The following is a 24162-nucleotide window of genomic DNA, read 5'->3' as shown; positions in this document are numbered from 1 at the left end:
TACGTGGCATTTTCACATTATTTTCTGTCTCTGCATCAAACATTCAACCCGGAATGGAATACCACTTTACCAATAAATCTGGGAAAAGTGCTACACATACATTTCACCTGTAAAAAAATTAAGGTATATTGGTAAGTGCTACTTAACTATTTATCCGCATCATGTCAGAACCGCCATCAGAAATGAAAGCAAAGCCCATTGGGACAAATCTGCTGCTAAATGTAGACCGTTACCTCTGAATTGTTGATACAAACAGTGAAATTTATTCTTTGAGAGGATCTCATTAATCTCATTACTCCAGACAGCAATCCAAGCCTGAAATGCGCACTTTTTCAGTAAAAGTGGCATCGTAAAATGGCTGCCACGGGCTAAATGTTCATTCTATATAAGCCCGTGTCAAGTGATTGAAAGTCTATCCTCTGACCTGACGCGCATCTGCAGGTGTCTGTGAAGATGTGCGCGTGGATTTCCTGATTGGTGGTTTGTAGTCAGTGTCCCCCCCCCCCCCCCCACCCCTCCGTTGCGCGTTCCCTCCACCTCCACTTTTCTTTTCGCCACATCGTTGGCCGCATTCCGAGCGACGGCCGTGGAGACGAGTCGACGCAGGAGTGGAACATGTACGAACCATGAGAGGACGCTTGCTCCGCAGACAGGAGCGTGACTGTCGCAGGGGACTATAGAAGGAAGACGAAGAGGAGGAGAAGGGACGAAGGGCCAGCTCGGACTAAGAGAGCGCATCTTCTGTGATTTATTTGAGGGACGCGGGGGATTCTCTCTCCAAGTGCGAGGGGAAGACGTGCTGCGACATTTGTTTGTTTTCCGATAGGAACGCGTCGGAATCACCCGGCGTGGCCGTAGGTTGACATGTGAAGGATTTTATCGACGTTTCACTTCTTTTTTGGGGGGGGGGGGAGGAGGGGGTGGACAGGACGCTATATGACGTCTGCTGTTTAAAAATAGGACGTTCCACCATATTAAAGCTCGCTGCTTATTAGTAAATATTGAAATTTATTGCTCTCGCGCCTTTTGGAATCCCTCGAGAGTTTTCTAGGAATAAAAGGGGTCTTTTTTGTTTTATATACATTTTTTAAGCTACTGCTGAACCTCTTACGTAAATGTGTGAGAGTGCCTCGCATGTCCTTTGAATCGCGCCCCTTCACACCTTATCCTCTCCTATGCACACGGAGACTCACCTGAGCATACACATCATGCATACGAAATAGGACAAACACACATCACCCCTACTCCACTTCCATCACCACCGCCACCAACTGATGAATCCGCGTTATATAGGTGGACGTGGCACGGACCCAGCTGTAGCATCCTCCTCCTCCTCCCCCTCCTCCTCCTCCTCCTCCTCCTCCTCCTCACCACTAGAGCCGCCACTATCTTCACCGTTCTCTTCCTCGCCAGCATGTCCTCATCGTCGCGCAAGATCTCCTCGGAGTCTTTCAGCAGCTCGGTGGGTTCCGATTGTGGGCTCGAAAGCCCCGGGGGAGACGGAGGAGACGGCGGGCTGGAGGCGGCCGAGGAGCTCCGAGGATGTCCCTTCTCCTCCATCCACAGACCACTCCTCTGGAACGGCCGCAGCCCCGCCGAAAGGCTCGCATGCCCGGCGGGTGAGGAGCAGCCAGCAGTCGGCGGGCCACACAAGAGGGTGACTCGGAGAAGAAGGGTGAACCTGGATTCGCTCGGCGAGAGCCTGAGGCGGCTAACATCACCCACGGTAAGGCCTTAATAAGACTAAACGACGAACTTCCCCACTAGACCTGTCAGATGGTATATTAGGTTTTATAAGCGTTTGAGATTTATTATATATTATATATATGGTATTTATACCATATATATAGTATTTATACTATATATATGCTATTTAAAATATATGTGTATATATATGTGTGTGTGTGTGTTTATCTAAAGTTCAAGACAGCACCTAGAAAACGACGGATTTTTTTACCCACTGGGGGAATCATTGTTGCCACCCCTTCACAAATTCAGTCCAGTTTGAAACAGTAGTTGAGCTCACAACAACGTATTTGTCATTTTAGCATAATTTAGCAAAAAAGTAATGTCATTCAAAAATAAGTTTCTTGTCCGAATCATCCCCCCCCCCCCCCCCAAACTTTTTTCTTTAGAACATATACTATGGTCATCATTGCTGCTACATTTGGCCATCTACAACCATACTTTTCAGTAATCATTGTGAACTATTGTCACTAGATCCATTAATCTATTTAAGTAGCATCTAAATAAAGGTAAATTGTGCTAGATTATTTGAGAGGCGTGTGTCGCATACGCAAAAAATACTAAAATAATTAGAAAATGCAGCAGAATGACATTCATAAAACAAAGCTCAAAAGTGCACATTTGGTTATTATTATTAATTTTTCAACTGTTTATATCATAACACCTGTGTCTAGCAGCTAAACTCTAGCTGGTATATACTGAACATTTAATAATAAAATGTAGTAATGTATTGTGTGATAAATAAATAGGAGCTGTTCACATTCGGTTTACTTTGTGACAATGTGCACCAAGGCATTTCTAACATGCTTTCACAAATTCACAATGATATATAAAAGGAAAGCATTGTATCATTTAGATGAACATTATTTACAGTTCAGTTGCTAATTTCGGAACATGAGTTTGAGCTGATCAGACTTGGTTCAGTAAAAATAGACTTCTTTGTCAAAAACAGGGTAAGTTCATAATCCAAATAGGTTGACCCTTATTAAAACAAAGTGATAGCGATACTTTTTCATCTTCAGTGCGTTGCATGTTGTAACTTCTCAAACACAAAGTACACTGAAGCAACAGGTGGATTTTTTTTCTGAAACATCATAAATGACAACACATGGTATAGTCCATATCGTGCACGCTTTTGTGGGTCAAACACAAATATAAAATAAGAAAGAAAAAAATATAAAACAATGTGCTGGAAAAAAATAAAATATAACGACACCAGCATCAAAAATATATTTAAGGTAACATAAAGCCATTGCTGACTAAAATTTGCTATTGACAACAGCAATCGATATTTGCATTGGCTGTAACCCCCACCCCACATCAGTCTAACTCTAGCATTGTAATTACATAAAGCACTGTGAAGAGCCCCAGTGTCATCCCTGGCCATATATAAGGGTGTTATAATATTTAGATAAAAGTAAAAAGTGTGCGGCATGAAAGCAATTCTGACAAGTACAATTTATCCAAAAAGTTAAAGAAGTCCTGTAAATGTAGCTCATTACATCTGCCACTGGCCAGCAATACAGTCCTCAGTATTTTTTAGGCTCCCTTCAGTCCTCACCTCAAGTAACCTGAATCATCTGGCGGATTATTATGTAACGTGGTTGACCTGTGTTTTTATACATGTCTAAGTACATTCTGATGGAAGAAGTAGGACACATGATTATGGTTATTGTAGTAGGGGTCCATTCCTGTCCTGCTCATCCTGTATATGTGTCACAGTAAATATTTGCCTCCGATCCTTTTGCCGGATCAAAAACTTAAAAAATACATAAGCGGCTCCAATTTGGAAGTCAACACATGTACAACACTGCTTTTTGATGGTATAGCAGAAGACAAATTGTTTGCAATACTTACCGACAATTAATACTTATTACAAAAGATTTCCACCAGCTGTAGAAATGTCATACAAATGAGGAGTGTGACATTCAGTGTTCCATATTCTCAAGGACACCTACACACTTAACCGGGTAGACTGTAGCTGTTCAAAGCTCTCATCGTTATTCTATTAAATTTAACCTTTCAAAGAGGGTCGATTAGCATGTGTTATGAGGTAAAAAAAAAAAAAAAGGAGAATAGAATAAGAATAAGTATCAATTCAGGGATGGCTCCAGGAGTGTTGGGGGCCTGAGAGTGTTGGAACTGTATAATGTTAATTTTTTGGAGGAAATGCTACTAAATCTGTATAGGTACAAATGGGACACGTTCTATTTTGCTTTGTTGCTCATGAACAATTTTAGTCACTCACTGTAGTTATCTTTTTTGTTGTCTCTCACACACCATTGCTGCTTGCATACTCAGTAGCTGCGTGCAGCAGCAGTCCCTGTTGTTGACTACAATGGACCGTGACAGACAGAACAGAGCATGCTCTCTATGGCTGTCTTCACTCCCTGACCACGCTGACCCAGAAGCAATGACACACACACACGCACGCACGCACGCACGCACGCACTCGCACACACACACACACACACACGCTTTTACATGTGAGCAAACATTCATTTTCTCTGTCTCCCCTCTTTGTTTCATCAGCTCAGTGATCCGTGACGCTGATCAAGGCCTCAGCATGTTAGCCACAAATGCAGAAAAGTGTGAAACAAGTTTGTCTAGTGGTGCATTATATGGTGTATGGTCGCCAGGAGGTGACTCTTTTTCCACATTTAAACAAAGTATATGGTGTGTCTGCCATTATTTATATTATTGTTAAGCTAGCGCTTACATGTGCTTCAATGCTATGTTCCTATTTCTATGGCCATCGTAACAAATTCCCTCTTTACCATCACATGGTAGCCACAAAGAGCCAAATCAAATTCCACTAGATTACCCCCCTAAACTGATAACTTGTAACTTTAAAGGTGTATTCCCCCCCAAAAATATAGTTTTACTTGGTTTCCAAACTGTACTTGAGGTTGTATTGTTTGTGTAATTGTAACTGCATGTACAGCAGTGTAGCGACTGCAGCAGGAGAAGAGTGATGGTGGGATTACCCCCCTCCCCTTCCCAATGTAAAGAGACAGCGCAAACAGAGAGAAATGTCGAACCAGATAAAGAACATGGGAACTAGACTTTTGTTGATCCTATTTTAAGACAAACTCTCCTCTCTGTCAAAATTCTTGGTTATACACACTTGTCATTTTTTGCTTGGTTCTACAAATGTGTACACATTCTTAAAATGCATCATTGGGACCATGACTGTTATTGGTCTACTGCTAAGCATATTAACAAGGGCACTTACATGTGTGGGCAATAAACATGCCAGTGAAATGATGATCTACTGTATTTATATTGAAATGCTCAAACGCCATACACACACGCAGCTGAAATTACTCCTGTAAATGTCCGTAGTGGGCGGAGGCCTCTGAATGACCTCTCCAGCTGGCACACTGTGTTCTAGTATTGTCACTATAGCCTTGCATTTGAACTGCATCACACATAATCACATTGGACCCGCCTTCTCAGACCTATTCCGTCAGATGTGCAAAATACACCAGCTGTGCGGACACACACAAATACACGCTAGCTAGAAGTGATTAGCAGTTAGGTAGAAGCATTGCAGCACACTGGATGAGATTGCCGAAAGATTGTTCTGGACCAAAAACCGTGTCATCTTCTTTCAGACACAGACTGTTCAAGAGGCTCTGCAAAGGACTCTGAAGTTTTACAGGCAACAAGAGATCAGGTAGACTGCTACTGCTTGTCTTGTCAGTGGCATCTGTTGCATGTGTTGTCTACCTGCTGCCTCACGGCTTTTCCCTGCTACTGTCACATGCACATAAACACAAAGTCAGTTCATTTTGGCCCTCACTTACGTCATATTCTTCTAAAGCAGGGCTGTCAAACTCATTTTTTTCGCAGGCCGCATTGTAGTCATAGCCTCTTTTGAAGGGCCATTATGACTGTCAACCCAATAAATGTATGACCATCTCATATTATATACAGTAAAAGCTACAAAACAAACTGACAAATAACTCGTTTTCAAATCAGACGAGTAAAAACTGGTTATTAAAAGTGAAGACAATTTGCAATTCTAGTAATGACACGAATTTGATGCACAATTTGTCTTCGCGGGCCTCATAAAATGATGTGGCGGGCCGCATCTGGCACCGGGGCCTTGAGTTTGACACATATGTTCTAAAGGGTACGGACTAGCTCTGAATGAACGGAAAGCACCTTTGTTGGTCGCATTCAAGTCGTCTACTCCACCTTCATTCCAGTTTTGACTCAGATTTAAATAAATGACTTTTAACCTATATCCTGTCATGAAGTGATTGGAGCTGGGCGACCAAATGCAGCTTGGACCAGGGTTTATTGAAGAACTCAAAAGATAGACTAGAGGCTCAACTGGGGACAAGACTAGAACAGAACAGACTAGGGACTAGAAACAAGAAGACATGAGACGAGAACAATCCGACAGGGACTGACAAGCAGACAGGACTTAAATACAAGACAGTTAACGAGAGGCAGGTGACAGCAATTACACTGATCAGAGCACAGGAGGGGAACGGCGAGCACACAGACACGCGAACCGAAACTATGACATGAAAACAAGGAAACGACCTGTGACAGATCTTGACATATCCGTTTGTTAATTGGCATTTGGTTACAAAATATTCACATGAAGGGTTGATTCATTGCAAGAATTGGCAATAAGTGATACTACATAGCAACGTTTAATTTTGCCATTTTTAACACCCATTTAGCAACATGTTATTGCTTATCTCCGCTCATTGTTTGTCTTTGGGTTACTCACAGGTATCAAGATTCTGGTAAGGAGGACCAGCAAAGGGAAAGTAAGGACGAGAAGTGCCCATTTCTAGAAAATTCCGGTTCAGAAGAGGACGTCCTTCAAATCCTACATTACATGGCCACCATCCTTGGTAAATTACAATCACAAATGTTCTTCCAGATGAGTAACGAAAAAGACTAGTGCATATTTTCCTACAAATTTAGTTCCTGCATGATTAACAGGCTGGTTTCAGATAGTGTATCTAATCCCCTTTGTAGACAACCGATCCTGGTTTTGTGTTCTCGCTCTCAGGAGTACCATTCTTTGAACTGCGCGAGCATTTTGGCGAGGAGTTCTTCGGCCTGTGCTTTGAAGAAAACGAACGCGTGCTCAGGGCTGTAGGTGGCAACCTCCAGGACTTTTTTAACGGCTTTGATGCCATTTTGGAACACATTCGCACCTCCACGGGTCGCCGTGCCTCGTCGGAAAGCCCCTCGTTTCAGTGCAAAGATCCTCACGAGGAGGTGAAGGGCAGAGAAAAATTGGACAAAGCCGGGGAGCGAGGAGCACAAGATGGCCGCCGGAAGTTGTTGCTCCTACATTGTTTTAACCCGGCCCCTGTGGTGAGCTTGATCATGCCTGGGCTTATCAGAGCTGTTTCCAGACGGATTTTTCATTTTGAAGTGAAGGTCGATGAAGTGTCCCCTCTGACTCCTTTATTGCCCAAAGAAGAAGCGCATCACAGCGATGGTGATTCTGCCACACCAACTCCGACTGCATCCCCGTCTGGCTCTCCCTCCTCCTCTCCCTCTCCACCTTCAACTTTTCCAACCGCTGCTCCCACAGTTTGTGTGTCCTTCCAAATTCAGGAAACTTGTCCTTCCCACTCCCTCCCAAATGCCAAGAAAGCCCCCATTTTTCTTTCAACAAGCCCCAGTGATTTACGCATCGGCCTGGCCACGTTTTGCCGTGCCTTTCCGTTCCACCTTGTTCTCGGCCCTCGGATGGAACTTTTGCAGCTGGGTGAGGGATTGCGACGGCAGGCTCGCATCGAGCCTCATCGGAGTCTCTCCTTCAGGGACTGTTTTGAGATCGTCTCACCCAAGATGGAGCCTTCGTTCCAGGGGATCCTACTGAGGCTTGCGTCTCCTTTTACTATCCGTACAAGGCCAGATACAACACAACTAGGGACCAAGGAAAAGGTAAGATAACCAAATAAAACAAGCTCACAATATAATGGGATTGTGGTTTATCATTACACTCTTCTTCCAAAGAACTTAAGAAACTCTTTTTGTCACATTAACAAAGGTTCAACAGTAGACGTACGGTAGAAGTAGTAGTGTAGTAGTGGTCATATTTTCTTAAACTCTGCAACAGGTGTCTTGACAATGTCAGCTGCCTTGCTTCCCGGATCCTACCAATTCCCTCCCTGTCTGCAATCATGGTGATTGCCATCTATGAGGTCTTTGAGGGGTGCTGATAAATTATTCCATAACTGCAGTGTTAATCAGAATCCCTCGTTTAGTCTTGTAGGGGCACATGCAACATTGGATTGTAACATTTTTTGGTTGACATGCCCTTTCAAGTTTATCATGATGATATTATATATCCATCCATCAATTTTCTATACCGCTTGTCCCCACGAAGCCTGGTGCCTATCCCAGCGGTCTTCAGGCAGTAGGCCGAGGACACCCTGAACTGGTTGCCAGCCAATTGCAGGGCACACAGAGACTAACAACCATTCGCACTAACTCACGCCTAGGGACAATTTGGAGTGCTTAATCGGCCTACCAAGTATGTTTTTGGGTTGTAGGAGGAAACCGGAGTGTCCGGAGAAAACCAGGCACGGGGAGAACAGGTGGAAGGTGGAATCAAACCCGCACCATCCTAACTGTGAGGCGGTCGTGCTAACCATATATATGTGGATATATATGTGTGTGAGTGTGTGTGTATATATATATATATATATATATATATATATATATATATATATATATATATATATATATATATATATATATATATATATATATATATATATATATATATACACACACATATATGGTCAGCACGACCGCCTCACAGTATATATATATATATATATATATATATATATATATATATATATATATATATATATATATATATATATATATATATTTTTTTTTTAATATATACACACACACACACACACACACACACACACACACACACACACACACACACACGCATAAATGCATACATAAATACATACATACACGCGCACACACACACACACACACACTGGCACATACTATATATCTGCTCTGATAAGACTGTGATCTTATATGCTGCTATAGACAAACAACATCACTTCATTTTCCCAAAGGAAAATGCAAGTATTGAGCTCTATAATGAAAGTCATTCTGTTATGTATTACACCCGCATGACTGTTGTGGGTGGTTTGCAGCACTGGCCACAAATGAATCAATCCGTATTGTTTGCTATATCTGGTTCTCAATTGATTGGTTCAGTCAGCCACCATAACAAAACGACCTCGTGGTGAACGGAACTGACATGGAGATTGATCAGTGTTGTGCTTTTGTGCGAGCGTGTGGGTATAATTTCACAATACGAATGCAGCAACACAAGTCTTTGAACCTGCGTATCATAAGAGGGTGCGTCTAACACTTCTTGAAAATAACATCGACAGTCTTTCATCGGCTTTTGAGTTAGATGATTGATTTTCATTGAAACTGACGTGATCCAATGGAGTGATGCAGAGATTTTTTTTGTCTATTTTGTTTAAAAAAAGTGTGCTCCCCAAGTAGGCTGAAGTAACTTTTGCAACACAGTATCTAATTCCAAAACGCTACAGTGGTAATGTTTTGAATAACACGCAAGCATAAGTTAATAATTGACAAACAGAAGTTATAATAGTTATAAATAGGTCACATTAAAACTAACCTAATAACAAACCTAAGCAATGATGAGTAGTGGCCAATTGAGTTGTTTTCTCTTTGTCTCAATGTCTTCTGAGAATGGAAAATAATTTGATTTTGATCATGTTGAAGAAAAGAAAAGTGCTATACAAATCCAAGTGATACATTATGTGTAAATAGTGGTATAATATCCGTCTTGGATAGCCGGATAAAATATTTTCTTTTAAAATTCATTCCATCACATAATCACAATGGAGTATAAAAGGGATACGGTTGGGTACACGTAACTCTCATCAGATGATTGGCAGACCAAAAATGCATTGTCTTCCTGTCCTCCCACACACTGCATGGATACTTCCGAGCTTTAAGCCTGAATCTGTCAACTATGAGCATCTGTATGCTTTTCGCAGTGTACATTGTTTCCCCTTTGCGTAGCTAAACGCGTCTTGTATGAGCAAGGCAAGAAACTAGAATACAGAGAAGAGGGATGGGTTGACATTTTCACGAGAAAGGGCAGCAAGAGAAGGCGACAGGCCAAGGTAAAGACTCCAACACTCCCTGAATGCTGCACCTTGTGTGTGTGCGTATGTGTGTATAGTGCTTTTTCAGTTTGACTTCTTTCCATTTGTCGCCCAGGGACATTGGCTATGCAAGACATCCAAAGCCCTACTGTAAAGGTCAAATCCCACCTCTTTCTGCCTCTACTTAGCGTATACTAGTTAACACAAGACGGCCTGTGGTGGAAGACTACACAGAGGTCAAATACATGCCACAGCGCTGCAATGGCACAACTGCGTGCCACAGATCTGTTTTGCAAGAGATTATTTTAAAATTCATTCTACTGTAGAGAATCTTGAGGTACTGTATGTACATGGGCAAATAAATAACATACCCTAATCTTTTTTTCCAATCGAGATTTGCACTCAGCATGGACACAATTCTCGTTGGATCACCATTATTAAATAAATAAAACGGGTTCCAAAAGTGAATCAAATGCATATGAATTAAGAAAAACAAATCGTTTTTGTCGCGAGCTACACTGTAGTTACATTTTGACTCGGGTTGTCGTTACGACTGTGAAATCACATAACTGTTTAATCAGCTCCTCATTTTATTACATACACAGGACACAACAAGGCATAATCACTGGCTACTCCTGTCTAGCATCCTTGACATCTCCTTGATGGCCTGCCCTCGACATTATCCGCGAATACTCAGGTCCTTCGTCAGTCTTACAGTAGTTGACGCAATGGATTCCCGACATCCAACTTCTACCTGGCTGACTTTTCCGTTTCAGGTTTTCATTTCAGCCTCTGCTTCCAATTGATAGTATCGAAGCTTTTTTTCTTTCATAAGCGTCCTTCACAACACCCTTACGTTTATTTATTTCACAGACTCCGAAAACTGTATAGAACCTTCAAGACGTGAGTAAATTCTTGCTGGTTAAACGCATTTGAGAAAATGAAAAAAATCACTTGCCACATTGGTGTTTTAAAGCATCAGTTTGTTATTTGAATATTAAACCCCTTAGTACAGCCATATCCAAAGTCCGGCCCGCGGGCCAAATCCGGCCCCCGGTCAGATTTCATACGTCCCACAGCTATGGTCTTATAATGTATTATTTATGGCCCGCCTGCACTGTTAAATTGAAAATAAAAAAATCATGAAACTTGAAACTGTAATTCATGCTATTATCAAAAGTTGGTGGCACCACCCCTCTCCGCTCATTTCTGCTATGGCGACTGCAAAGAAAACGAGTCAAGTTGATATTGAAGGCTGTCGCTTTCAAGAGAAATGGGAATTACAATACTTCTTCACTGAAAATCAAGGCAATTGTGTTTGTCTAATTTGTAAAGAGACAGTTGTCTTGTTTAAGGATTTGAACCTAAAGAGACACTAGAGTCCAATATATTAGACTAAACATGCTAACACATACGACAAGCTAACAAGGAGTGACCGAGCTGATAAAGTGAAGCAGCTCCAAGCTGAACTGGCATCACAACAGCGATTCTTCATGCGGGGCTGTGAGTCAAAAGTAAATCAAAAGTAAATAATAATTCGAAGTGGCAATGGTACTGTTGTTATGAACCTGTAGACGTGACAAACCATTACTTTCTGAAAGGTATTGTAAATGACAAGAGCAAAATTCACTTCTTTTAAGTTTTAATAATAACAGACAACTTTGCATTACTTATAACTCCTGTTTAAAATGTTCATGAGGCAAAAATCATTTTAAACTCATGTAAATTTAAGGTGTTTCATACAGTTTGTTCAATGTTATCTGACTCCTCAGATATGAATGAAAGGCAGAATTTGTGTTTTTAGAGTTGTTCCCATCTGCCTGAGTGTCTTGTATTTGGTTATTTTGTCATTTAAAAAATAAAGACAGTTGGGACAGTGAAATTTGTTTTATAACAGTGTGCATTTGCATGAAATTTTTGTAGTTAAGAAATGTCAGAAAAAACTATTGGCCACTTTATCAAATCTGGCCCTCCTTGCAAAAAGTTTGGATACCCCTGCCTTAGTAAATGCAAAATTTGTTTGACTATTGTTGTAAGACTATATAGTACAATATAGGCATCACTGGCAAGATAAAATCTTTTGTTTGTGTGCTCATGCATGCGCATGTGTGTGTGTGTGTGTGTGTGTGTGTGTGTGTGTGTGTGTGTGGTGTGTGTGTGTGAAAGAAAGATATACGAGAGAGGCTTGACTATTTGCTGCTCACTGCTTGTTCATGCAAATAAGAGTCTGTTGACATGCCAGCGTCTGTTCACAAAAGGTGATCCATTACCTTCGCATATCTGTCTTTCGCCATTTCACTTTTTTGCCCCTCTTACATTTTTAGTGTGTCAGCTTCTTGCTTTGACTTGCTCTTTCTTTTCACCTTGCCAGACTTCATTCAACCTTTCCATTTCCAACCATTTCTTGCTTTTAAGTTCTGATCTTACAGCTACTGTACACTGGAGTCAACCAGGAGCCTCATGTAACACTTTTAGTGAATTTGATGGAGGCGCAAGGAAACAGATTCTGAGCTCCACCGACATCTTATTTGTTTTAGAAATATGACAACAGTGTGCATTGAATCCTCTGAATCATTGCACAAGTCTGTCATTTAACATATTATTATTATTATTACTATTATTACACATTATTTTCACATGAACATGTACAATGCGGGTGGAAGGCAGACTCAGATTGCGCACTAAGACTATCAGCACAAGATATGTGTAAATTATTGTCGGTTAAAAGCATTTGAGAAAATGGTATCTTCATTAATCAGTGTGTTGCCGTATCAATCAAATCTGCCTGGGATTGTCTGAATTGGTAGTATTGTCCGTTAAAACCTGAGCAATTTGAAATTGGGTCTTTTTCTTCAATTGAATTTCAAATTCACCTCAAAATGTATCCCTAACTATCTGCTAACATTACTAGATATAATAATCAGCATCTCTGGTGGGGATCATTTATTTTCATTTGTCATGTTTTGTCATGTTATTAATATCCCCTGTATTGCAAAATCTCTTTGCATATAACATTTTCCCATTATCTTATAGCTCTAGGCCCATTTGTTACGTTGTCCGGATTTAGTTATTAAGCCAACTCTCATCTCTCTGCTTGTATTTTCCTTTCCTGCTTCCATCTTCCAATCTCCTCTGTGTGTGATGTAAGCACATGCAGGACAGACTGCTGAGTTAAACAGATGCTCAGGCAGACCAACACAAATCCTCCAGAGAAGTGTGCAGATGAGTGTGTCGCTGTATGCGCAGTGTGTTTGTTTGTGATAAAGAAACAAACAAGGTCACTGAGTAAAAGGTACAGAGACACAACACTTTATGTCCAGCATGTTTTGACACTTTAAAGATCATGCTCGGCTCCTTTAATCTGGGACTTTATGCATGCTGTTAGTGTGTTTCTACGCGAGCTTTTTTTTTACTCTTTGTAGTTTGTGCTTCTTGCCGTGGAGGACATTGTGTGATCGTAATTTCAGGCAAGTGTACTTATTTAGAAATCTTTCAAAGTATACATTCCACACTTAAGCTTCTAATTGGCTCATCAAACCAATGAAAACATCAAACACGTTCTAGAAGTCCTGTTGTGATGGGAATAGAAACAAATATCTACCATGCTGTTCCTTTTCACTGATCAAAACCAAACATCAAGTCAGCATGTCTGAGCTTTTCTCTTATCATATTTGATAAAAACTGAAAGGACGCAACGGAAACTTAAGCAGTTGTTAAAAGCATATTTGTTCACTGTTCACTGCTGTCCTGCTTTTCATCTAATTTTGAATTACAATCTTTCCGATAACATTCATCAAGACAGACATGGGAACGACGCAAACCATGCAGCATCTCTTTGTAGACGTGATTTTTGATTGTCTGGCCTACATTGAAGGGAAAAAATCTGTAGTTTGGATTTGAAATGTGTGGAATTGTTCTAACACTTGGAATCTGTGTGCTGACCCTACCTTGCTGTCTTTTTGACTGAGTAGAAACTAAATTTGTAGCGTAAATGTATTCAAGACTATGATGTTATGCCTGCCTGCATTTTGTAGCTTATGTAACTGTCAGCCAATGTTGTTCTTTGAAGAGAAATCCTGTCTGCCATGTATCCATTCACCTATACGTGCGATATGCTGAGTCTCTCATCATGCCGCAGTTCACGCGAATCATCTGTTGTGTTTCAGGGCGCTCGCTTTTATTCTGAACTCCAGGGTCTCAACCTTGCGTGCATACGGGTGCATATGTTTTTTAATGTTGCCGTTTGTTGGAAAAGAGACATCTCACTGGTGATTGTGTGTTAGTGTGTAGCAAAATATGGTGTTGTGTGTGTAATGCAGACTGTATGTATTATGCAGACAGAGGAGAGCCTTGCGCTATAAATAAAATAGGGCTGCAGTGTGCTCACTGGCGGAATAATCTATCTGACACTATGGAGAGTAACAGAGAGAGGATGCGGGCAACGTTTAAAAAGAGTGTACGTACCATGTGTGTGCGTGCGTGTGCGTGTAAGAAGCAGGTGAAGATAGAGAGAGTAGACAGAAGAAATAAACGGGGGGGGGGACCAGTCAAAATGTGGAGGCGAAAGGTCAACGTACTGCAGTTTGCACCATGTCTCTGCGAGTATTCTTTTCATCTCATGAGATGATTTGCCATCCTGCCCATTTTCGTCGCACTGCTGGGAAGAAGTGCTATGCTTTGTGGAGAAGCATTTATGACAATGTACCAGAAACTTATCTGTAGCCAAGCGGCACATTTGTCTCCTATGAGATTCATCTGTTAACAAGCTCTTGCCTCATAGTTTGGTTTGAGGACATTTAGATGGACATATGTAGGTTTAAGTAGAACATCAGTTTACCCACTTTTTAAAAGCTCCCGCCCCCTCCCACACAAGCTGACATCCATTATACATTAAGCCTTACTTAATCATGTTGCTATCTTTGTTGTACAACTTTGGGCACAAAAAAAAAATACAATACATCAAATCATGAAATTATAGGTTGTGCAATTTGATGTTTATCACATAGATTTTCATTCATATGTATCTTCTTTAATGGCCAGGTCATGGAGCTCAAGGGTCAGATGATCCATGTGCCAGAGTCATGCTCTCTGATGTTCCTGGGCTCACCACGTGTTGACAAATTGGAGGAGCTCATGGGCCGGGGCCTCTACTTGTCAGATATCCCTATCCACGATGCCAAGCGCGACGTCATCTTGGTGGGGGAGCAGGCCAAAGCTCAGGATGGCCTCAAAAAGAGGATGGACAAACTCAAGGTAGGTTGTTTCATGTCAAGCCGGCTCAAGTGTTTAGTATGTTAATAAGTACAATTAAAATCAGTTTAGAATCCATAGGGTTCCAGACAGAAATCTCTCACTTGAGCAAATCTAGTAAACCTGTTGCATCGCTTCCACTGATGAGTCAAATCTCAACATTGCCAGACTGACTGGATCGAACAGAACTCCTGGGACTTGCTCTTATAATTTGCTTTCAAAGCATCTGCGAGCAAGTCACTGGGTCCTGACCCAATCCACGCATCTGCTCCGTGCATCATCTCTCGCTGCTACTACTCCCCCGGGCCACTCTCAAAAATAGATGTATTTCACTCAAGATGAACAGTGGTAGCACACTACATCAGACAGACTCGGAGGAGCCCGCCCACAGACACAAATCATCACATGCAGATACACACAGCTTCACACCAAAAAATACATAGTAGATCTTACATTCAGCTGTTCTTTGTTTTTATTTTCATCCGGTGCATTCTTCCCACATCCCAGCATTGCTGTCAAAAACGGCTTCATCCGTGCTCAACGCTTAATCTCTTTCCTCCGCACCCTCCTCTTTTAGGCCACATTAGAGCGCACTCACCAGGCATTGGAGGAGGAAAAGAGAAGAACCGTGGACCTCCTCTATTCCATATTTCCAGGCGATGTGGCGCAGAAACTGTGGCAAGGTCAACCGGTGCCCGCTCGCAAATTCGATGACGTCACCATGCTGTTTTCCGACATCGTGGGCTTCACCGCTGTGTGCGCACAGTGCACGCCAATGCAGGTCATCTCCATGCTCAACGAGCTGTACACTCGCTTTGACTACCAGTGTGGGATTCTCGATGTTTATAAAGTAAGTTGACAAAAATGGATGCATGCATATATGGTGGACAGGGTTTGTTTGGGTGAGCCATAAAAACATTAGCTTCTTTCACACAGACTCAAACAATTGAAGCATCACATTGATATAGCAAGCTACAATCTGATAATTATGCGTGACAGCTTCAGCACCATTGTATAGTGCTCACAATTGCTTCTTACACAACAGGAGTGCAGAAATGTGTGTCAGAGTTAAACTTCACACCCCTATCCTGGCATTGTGGATTACCCCAAGCCAGAAAATGCACCCCCATCCTCTGTTGGTGTTGTTTATACAAAACAGTGACACAGAAAAAAGCTGGAAAAATGCCTGCTTTTACTGGCAGTGTGAAAGGTGCTGCTTGTTTTTTTTCTTTTTTTTTTCGGGATGCTGAAGGCAAGTGTGTAAGGGGGCTCTTGTTCAGCTATTATTTTGTATGATTTCTACTATTTAAACAGGTTGTTGTTGTTGTCCATGTCCCTTCCCCCCCTTCATTTATGTGGTATTATATCTCTTTTTATTTTCACAAATTCCTCCTTTCTGAGAATCTCAAACTGCTGTGATTAAATGTGCTGTACGTATGTGGGCAGGGAAGAAGAATGTGAATGTATAAAAGAGAACACAAACATAGGTAGACAGAGTGAGGAAATTGAGGCAGCTGTATATTGACATCGTCATGGTTACTGTCCAAATGAATTAACCGCTGGAACGCTTAAATGAGAGCCGTTTGTCTCTCGGCCCTGCCTTTTTACCTCGTTTTTTTCCCTTGTTGTATTCTCCAGCCTGTTTGTTCAAGCCACGCAAGTTTGACTTAAAGACGTAATACATGATAGGATGGCAGTCACTAAAACAGAGAGACTCTATTGCAGTTGGATTCATGATAAGAAGAAAACCTGATATTTTAATGTTGAAGTAAGAAGCCTTGTGCAAATTGAACTTTTGGAAAATACATTTCCGTTGCTGTTTCAATCAATGCAACAATCAAAAATGGAAAAATCCTTGGACTGTAAAATGTATGGCCTTCTTATTATATTTAAAGGGACAAATGGAAAAGCAAAGACCATGAGTTCCAGTGGCACAGTGACACCTAAAACATAAAATGACAAGTAAAAGTTAGGTGAATAAAACAAAAATAAATTGCCGTACCCGTTGTTTCCTACATTATTTCCTGGAGCCTTTTTCTAAAATGATTATTTTCAGACATTTTTCTATTTATCATGAACAGCTCAACGCTAGTAATCAAAAGCGTTTTGTTGTCAGCGTGCAGAATTCAAGTCCATCTTTGTTAAAATAAAAGCTGACTTCATTTCCCCCCACAGATAGAGACCATAGGTGATGCCTATTGCGTGGCAGGAGGTCTTCACAAGAAGGTCGACAGTCATGCAAAGCCCATCGCACACATGGCTCTGAAGATGATGGAGCTTTCCGAAGAAGTGCTCACACCTGATGGAAAGCCTATTAAGGTGAGTTTGGTTATAGTAAGCGCACTTCCTCACCATGGTTATGCAAACTTTTACAATTTAAAACGAAAATGATCACACAATTTACCAAACATTACCACAGACATTTAATAAGAAAGGTTTCGCTGGAATTATTCTTGAAGAAGTCTATATATTAATTTAAGGTATTACAGAATGCTGTGCCAACCAGCCTAATCTTGTTTTACTTTTTTATGTGAGCTGTTCAAGATGCGTTTGTGTGTTTTGAATGTGTGTGTGTGTGTGTGGTAACCACAAGAATGGCCTAGCCTCCCCTGTCACATAGTACTTTCCACATTCTTTCAAACTACCATTTTAATTAAAGTCAAAACAGCCCTGAAAAAAAAACAAAAAAACAGAAGCACAGAAAAAGCAACAATTGCCCGGGTCTGCTTCGTGACAAAGTAACAATGCCTTTTCTGCCTCTCTCATGTTTTATACTGAGTGGAGGATACAATTAGACTTCGAGTAAAATGGAAGTTGCTACAAAAAATGTAAACTTTTGTATTGTTAAGCAGCCATATCCTCCTAATATTTTTAGTATCTGATGCTTCTGCTCAAAACCACTTTGAATTTGAAAAGTACAATGACTATCAAAATGATGACACTGAAACAGTGTGTCTGAGCAAAGCAGTAACATAATTGCTGATTAACAGACAGCACAGAGGTTCTCTGTGCTTTCCATTTGTCTCAAAATAGAAAGGCCTTGCCAAGTGCTTTTGGCTTGCAAGCTCGCTCTTCCAATTTCTTCCTCTGTGCATCTCCCTTGTTGTCTCCTTTCATTCTAACTAACTAACTAACTAACTAACTAACTAACTAACTAACTAACTAACTAACTAACTAACTAACTAACTAACTAACTAACTAACTAACTAACTAACTAACTAACTAACTAACTAACTAACTAACTAACTAACTAACTAACTAACTCCTCCGTAATTTTTTGTGACAGCTTATTTCCTCCCTGATTTTGTTTTCTATTTTGCCCCTCCCTTGTGCTTGCCATTCTCCAATTCCCCTCCTGTTGGTCCAAAAGGGCTGTTATGGCCATAACACTTGATAAATGCTGTTCAGTGAGAGCACTCAACTCCAGCCAACGTTGCACTTTTGTGCAAACTAGCATGAGACCTTAGAGGGAGGAAAAAAAGATTGAGTGGTGGAACGATTGAGAGAGAGTGTGATTTGGAAAGAACTATATCTACAGGGAACGACACACAGAGGCCTAATATATTGGATTCATTGTGCAAGTGTATGAGAGGCTGAGTAACTGTTAATCCAAGAATATATTTTTCATATTAAAACCTGTCAGGCCTTCTCCAGATCACATTGTCCAAACAAACGGGTCTATTGTTAGTTGTAAGTCTTCTGACTGTTAACATGCATTCAAAAGTATTTTTATTGGGCCACATCTGAGCAGAATAGTTTATCTCATATTTATATTGAGTCTCAAGTTCTCATCTTTTTTTGTTTACAGCTCTAAATCAAGTTGCACACTTTCAGTGGTTTGCCATCTAATGGTCTGATGAGGTTGATTTCTCCCTCTATCTATTTTGTCTCCTGGTCTATCTTTCGCTGTCCTTTCTGCCTCACTACCCCCATCCCCTGCTGTTGCCATGACTACCTTGCACTGTGCTGGCATGCAGACAGTAGCATGGGTTTCCACGGTGATGAGATGCTCTTGTTCAGGGGTGCTCAATATGTCGATCGCGATCGACCAGTCGATCGCCAAGCTACGACTGGTCGATCGCATGACGTTTAAAAAAAAAAAAAAAACCCGCTGTATGCTAGAATCCAGCCCATCGCTTGATTGACATACAGGTAGGCCTGTCGGGAGGCAATCACAGTGAACCGCACATGCGCAATAGACAATGACTACAACCCCTCACCGCAGCAGTTTAACGGCCGCGCACACACAAACCGCCAAAATTTACAAGCTTATCAATGCACGCACTCGCTTTTTTCTTTTAAACAAAATAAAGTTTATGACCATCAAAAATGAGTGGGGTTGCTGGACCAAGTAAGAAGCCAAAAACGTATCACTTTTATACGGAATGGGAGTTGGACTTTTTTCTCACAATGTCATTTTCTAAGTGCGTTACAAAAATACACGCACTATATTATTTATTTATTTATTTATTTATTTATTTATTTATTTATTTATTTATTTATTTATTTAATTGTAGTGGGTAGATCTTTGTGACTTGGTCATTTTAAAAGTAGCTTGTAAGCTGAAAAAGTTTGAGCACCCCTGCTCTAGTTGATCAGTTGGAATCTCCTGGCTTCCTTGGCTTATCCTGTCTGTTCACCATATGTGAGTTAGTTCTCGAGGGAAAGATGCATTCAATTTTTATTAAAGATAACATTTGAAAGGCTGTGGGAATGGAGTACGTAATAACCCTTTTTGACTACAGCAGTGTATAGGTTGAATGCCTTAAGGCTACTAAAATTTGGAGTTGCAACACAATTTTCAGGACAAATGTGTCATAAATAGCATGTAAATTATGGACATCTGTCACCTGGCAACTGTGAACTGAATATATGTGAATTAACGCACCATGCAAGTGCGCGTCACTCGACCTCATTTCATCCATCATCTAATCCGTTTAACCATATTTTATATTACAATTTCATTTTGTACTTTTGGCATAGTAACGAGTAATCTATGTGGAACCTGAAGCTTTTATGGAGAGTGGCTTTGGCTTTAGAATAAGTTTGGTTCATTTCTGCTTATACGTGTGCTATAAATGTTGCTTCTACATTGTTTCTATTTTTATACCTTTGCTTGGAGTAAAGATTTTATTGTGAACCCAAAAGATGAACCGTTTGATGTTATTGACAGCACACGTCCAACAGTTAACCACCGTCAGCAATGTTAGTTACTATACAACCACCTAAGGCTCATCTTTTAATTAAGTATATAAAACAAAACATAATAATAAAATATAATTTCGCTACAGCAATTTATTTAACTCTCAACTGAATTGTTGTTTCAATTCCAATTCTGGCAAAGTAAACTAAAGCACAGGAGATTCACTGTTGTCTTTTTGTTGTTGTCTCCCTAGCTGAGAATTGGCATCCACACAGGCTCCGTCCTGGCTGGTGTGGTTGGAGTTAAAATGCCGAGGTATTGCCTATTTGGAAACAATGTGACCCTGGCTAGCAAATTTGAATCAGGGAGTCATCCAAGATGTATAAATGTCAGCCCTACAACCTACCAGTAAGTGGAATGCTCATATGGAATGTATTTATTTATTTTTTTACACATTTTATACAACAGTTCGTCATACAAATAATTTCGCAAAACTTAACAAATACTTCACAATATTTATACTGTGTAATAGTGGAGTCTTATTTTTCTACAACTGAGAATACGCCTAAAAATAAAATAGAAAAAATATAATGAAAATAATACAGAAGTACTTTTGAGGGTCTGACACACATTTGGCCTTTCAGTCCAAACTCGTGATGCGCTCTTTTCTTTTCTCAGGCTGCTGAAAGATGACCGATCATTTTCCTTTATCCCTCGTTCGCACCTGGAGCTCCCTGAGAATTTCCCCAAAGAGATCCCAGGAACCTGTTATTTCCTGGAGGCGGGAACGTCTCACAGCCATGCATCATTGACCAGCTCTCGCTCCGCTCCCCCGGCCTCTATGAGGAAAGTCTCCTACAGCATCGGGACCATGTTTCTAAGAGAAACCAGTTTGTAGGTATCATAAAGGATGCGGGAGACCAGAATCGAACCCGTGCAGCCGACAGGACGCCCAATAACACACATTGTGGATATGCAAATGACAACCTGGGCTCAGTGCTGCGGGATGGAAGAACATACAAGAAATGATTTTTGTCGCAGATGAATCCTACTTTGGATCACTTAGTGGAGAAAAATGAGGGTGTTTAGCTTCTGAGCCACTCATGACATAGAGCTCTCCTCAGCAGTCTATTGTGTCACACGAAGAACTTTTACACTCTTGAAGTGGATAGGTCGGTTGAATGATTATTAGGATTTACACAAGTAACCATGATGGAGGCTCTGTTAATAGCTGTGGGACCGTCTGGACAAAGAGGACCACAAATGAAGAACAACACACACTTCCTTCCATCCCTTTCAAATGACCGAATTCATGTCCTACGTTCCATTAATATTGTGCATTACAACGACAACACCCCCCCCCCCCCACACACACACACACACACAGCTCCGAGGAACAGTTGTGGCAGACGAGAGACAGACGAAAAGCAACGAGGGGATAGTTCTGAGGAAAAAAAAAGAAGCTGATAATAGGAAAAATAACAATGCCAAAAAATGCTAGAACTAGAGCCTTTTTCTGCTTCTAACTCACAGCAAACTGCAATCTACAACAATCCAGCCATTTCATTGCAGGTAATATGTTCAAAAGTGTCAGTTTGAAAGCGATTCTCAGCTCAGTGCCTTTTCTGCTCAAATCAGGACAACAACAAAAAAAAAAGTATTAAAAAAAAACATGCAGGATGGATTAATTTCAAATATCTGAGGGGGGAAAAGTCGCACATTGACACACGTCCTCAACTTTTTTTTCCCCCTTGACATTTTGGTGTTTCCACCCTCTCTTCTCCAATAAAGATTCTGAAATATGAGAGCCCTTGAGTGAGCCACAACACCAATGAAGGCACCGAATAGTGGCGGCTATTCATTTGAGTGATGAGAGGAAAAAAATAAAATATCAAAACAATAAAGTGCACTTCATAGGTTCCAAATATTTCAAATTGCATTTATTTATAACGTCTGGTTGTACCAATCATACACATGATGCAGTTTAGCGCATATACAGTACACATAGCATATGCAACACATTTGCAGAAATTGTTTTTATTTACTTGATTAGGATTCTACTCTTTGCTATTCATTTTCCTGCTACATACTTGAAATCTCAGGCCTTCCAAATGAGTCAGTGTAGCTCACTAACAGATACTTAATTGAAATAATTTTAGATTCTCAATCTTTTGTTAAGTGTATTTTTGATTACATTATTATTGGTTGTTTAACATGGATATGTAACACTGGTGAACTCAATGCATATTTGGATTTTCTTTGAATAGTCGGCCTTTTACTCCAGGTACTCGCATCATAGTCAAATTGATGATTGGAAATTTTGCCTAATGTGTGGATAAAGAGTAAATGATTCACACTTGACATCCATTCTAAAGCTTCTCTAAAAAATAGACAGCTACTCATGTCTTTCGATATTCTACATCGAGAATATTGGTCCGCTTTGCTCTGTCTTACTCATCTTGGGCTGTTACTTTAAAAAGCAGTATGCATACTGTGCCGCAGATGTACACAGGCAATAAACATCAACAACTCGACTGGAGACGTTGGGTCAAGTCAAGAAGGTATGGTAGCCAACTGTAACCAAAAGTCTTTTTAACAGTTAAAACGAAATCACAATTGAATTGGTTGCAAAATTCATGATAAAAAAATTGTTTTTGGACTTTTAAAATGACTGAAACTTTTTATGACTGCACATTGTTTCATTCTTACATTGTACAAAAAGTAAAGCAATGTTTTACAACAGCAGAAATAGCTCACTCTGAACTTTATCAAACAAGAATGGAATAAAACATTTATTATTTTTCATAGATTCATAATAAAATTGTGTTCACCTAGGCCAACATCATGTACATGGACTATTTTTGTTTGTTGTGTTTTAGATTCCAATCCCATTTCACTGTTGTACTAAAACGATCTCATCAGGATTTTAAAATTTTGCTTTGCAAGGCCCCGACGATATCCAGGGAAACATTGTAGTTTGGTTGATGGATCTCTGGATGTCTTACTTTATAGTAATATTACTATGATTTAGTTTTGTACCAAGGCTGAACATGAACCATGTGTGTACCAGAAAACAGTTCCATAAAAGCTGTATGACTGACATTAAGGGCACATTTTCTTGTCTTAACATATGTAAATAAAACACCAAGTGTGTTTAACAAGAAGCAAAATGACTCCGGCTGTTATTATGTTGAACTCAACCTACAACAGGTGCCACAATCCTCTCATCTCAATAGATCATCTGAAGGATGTTCTGTACGTTTAGGGGTGACCCATACAGACATCCACTGAAAAATAATTGGAACAATGAATGTGTTATGTACATAACATGCAAATGTAGACGTGAAAAGACAAATGTGTTTCCAAGTGTGCATGAGTACGAACCTTTCCATGAGTTCAGTGTAGCTTCGTTGTTCATGCAAGATAACAGTCAGTATTGCTCTACTTTTGTTTTATTACTATTCAAACAGCATTTGGCTTTTACAGCACAGGCTTGGAGTAGACAAAACCTCTCCCAGAAGAACACAAAAATGCTGCTTGGTTCCCCCTTGCATGAATAATATAACCTGTACATATAAAACCTTAAATTTTTGCAATCAGCTTGACTGAACAGATAGAAATTTAATGTTTGAAGCCAGTGGTGCCTCTTACTCATAATCACCTTGAACATGCTTCGTTCGACCCATGACGCAAATAAGGACAAGGAAAATTACTTGGCCGGGTGGACAGATTGATTATTTCTAGTTGATGAAGCCAAAATGAAGTTTAACATTGTCTTTTTAAAATGGAGTGAACAAATAAAACTCCACCCAGACTAGGCCAGAGTCCGCATTTGAACCCAAAGCCTCCTTGCTG

The 24162-nt window shown here is 40.5% G+C and overlaps 1 protein-coding gene across 2 annotated transcripts; it reads left to right on the top strand.

Moving 5' to 3' along the window:
- The first annotated feature begins 541 nt into the window (after positions 1-541).
- Positions 542-22211, top strand: gucy1a2 (guanylate cyclase 1, soluble, alpha 2). 2 transcript variants are annotated; one of them, XM_088381104.1, is made up of 10 exons: positions 542-854; positions 1414-1726; positions 5364-5425; positions 6499-6623; positions 6785-7674; positions 14955-15167; positions 15742-16014; positions 17340-17483; positions 20561-20715; positions 20986-22211. In XM_088381104.1, exons 2-10 carry the CDS (start codon positions 1415-1417, stop codon positions 21203-21205), a joined length of 2394 nt encoding a protein of 797 aa, XP_088237230.1. In that variant the 5' UTR covers positions 542-854; position 1414; the 3' UTR covers positions 21206-22211. The 2 variants fall into 2 exon arrangements, with proteins under 2 accessions (XP_088237230.1, XP_088237229.1); XM_088381103.1 differs by having other exon boundaries at positions 542-1726.
- Positions 22212-24162: the final 1951 nt, after the last annotated feature.

Source organism: Syngnathus floridae, chromosome 7 (assembly GCF_059516105.1).
Source record: "Syngnathus floridae isolate MCC-2025c chromosome 7, RoL_Sflo_1.0, whole genome shotgun sequence".
NCBI lineage: Eukaryota > Metazoa > Chordata > Actinopteri > Syngnathiformes > Syngnathidae > Syngnathus > Syngnathus floridae.
The sequence above is the reverse complement of the archived record's forward strand: the minus strand, read 5'-3'. Positions and strand labels throughout refer to the sequence as shown.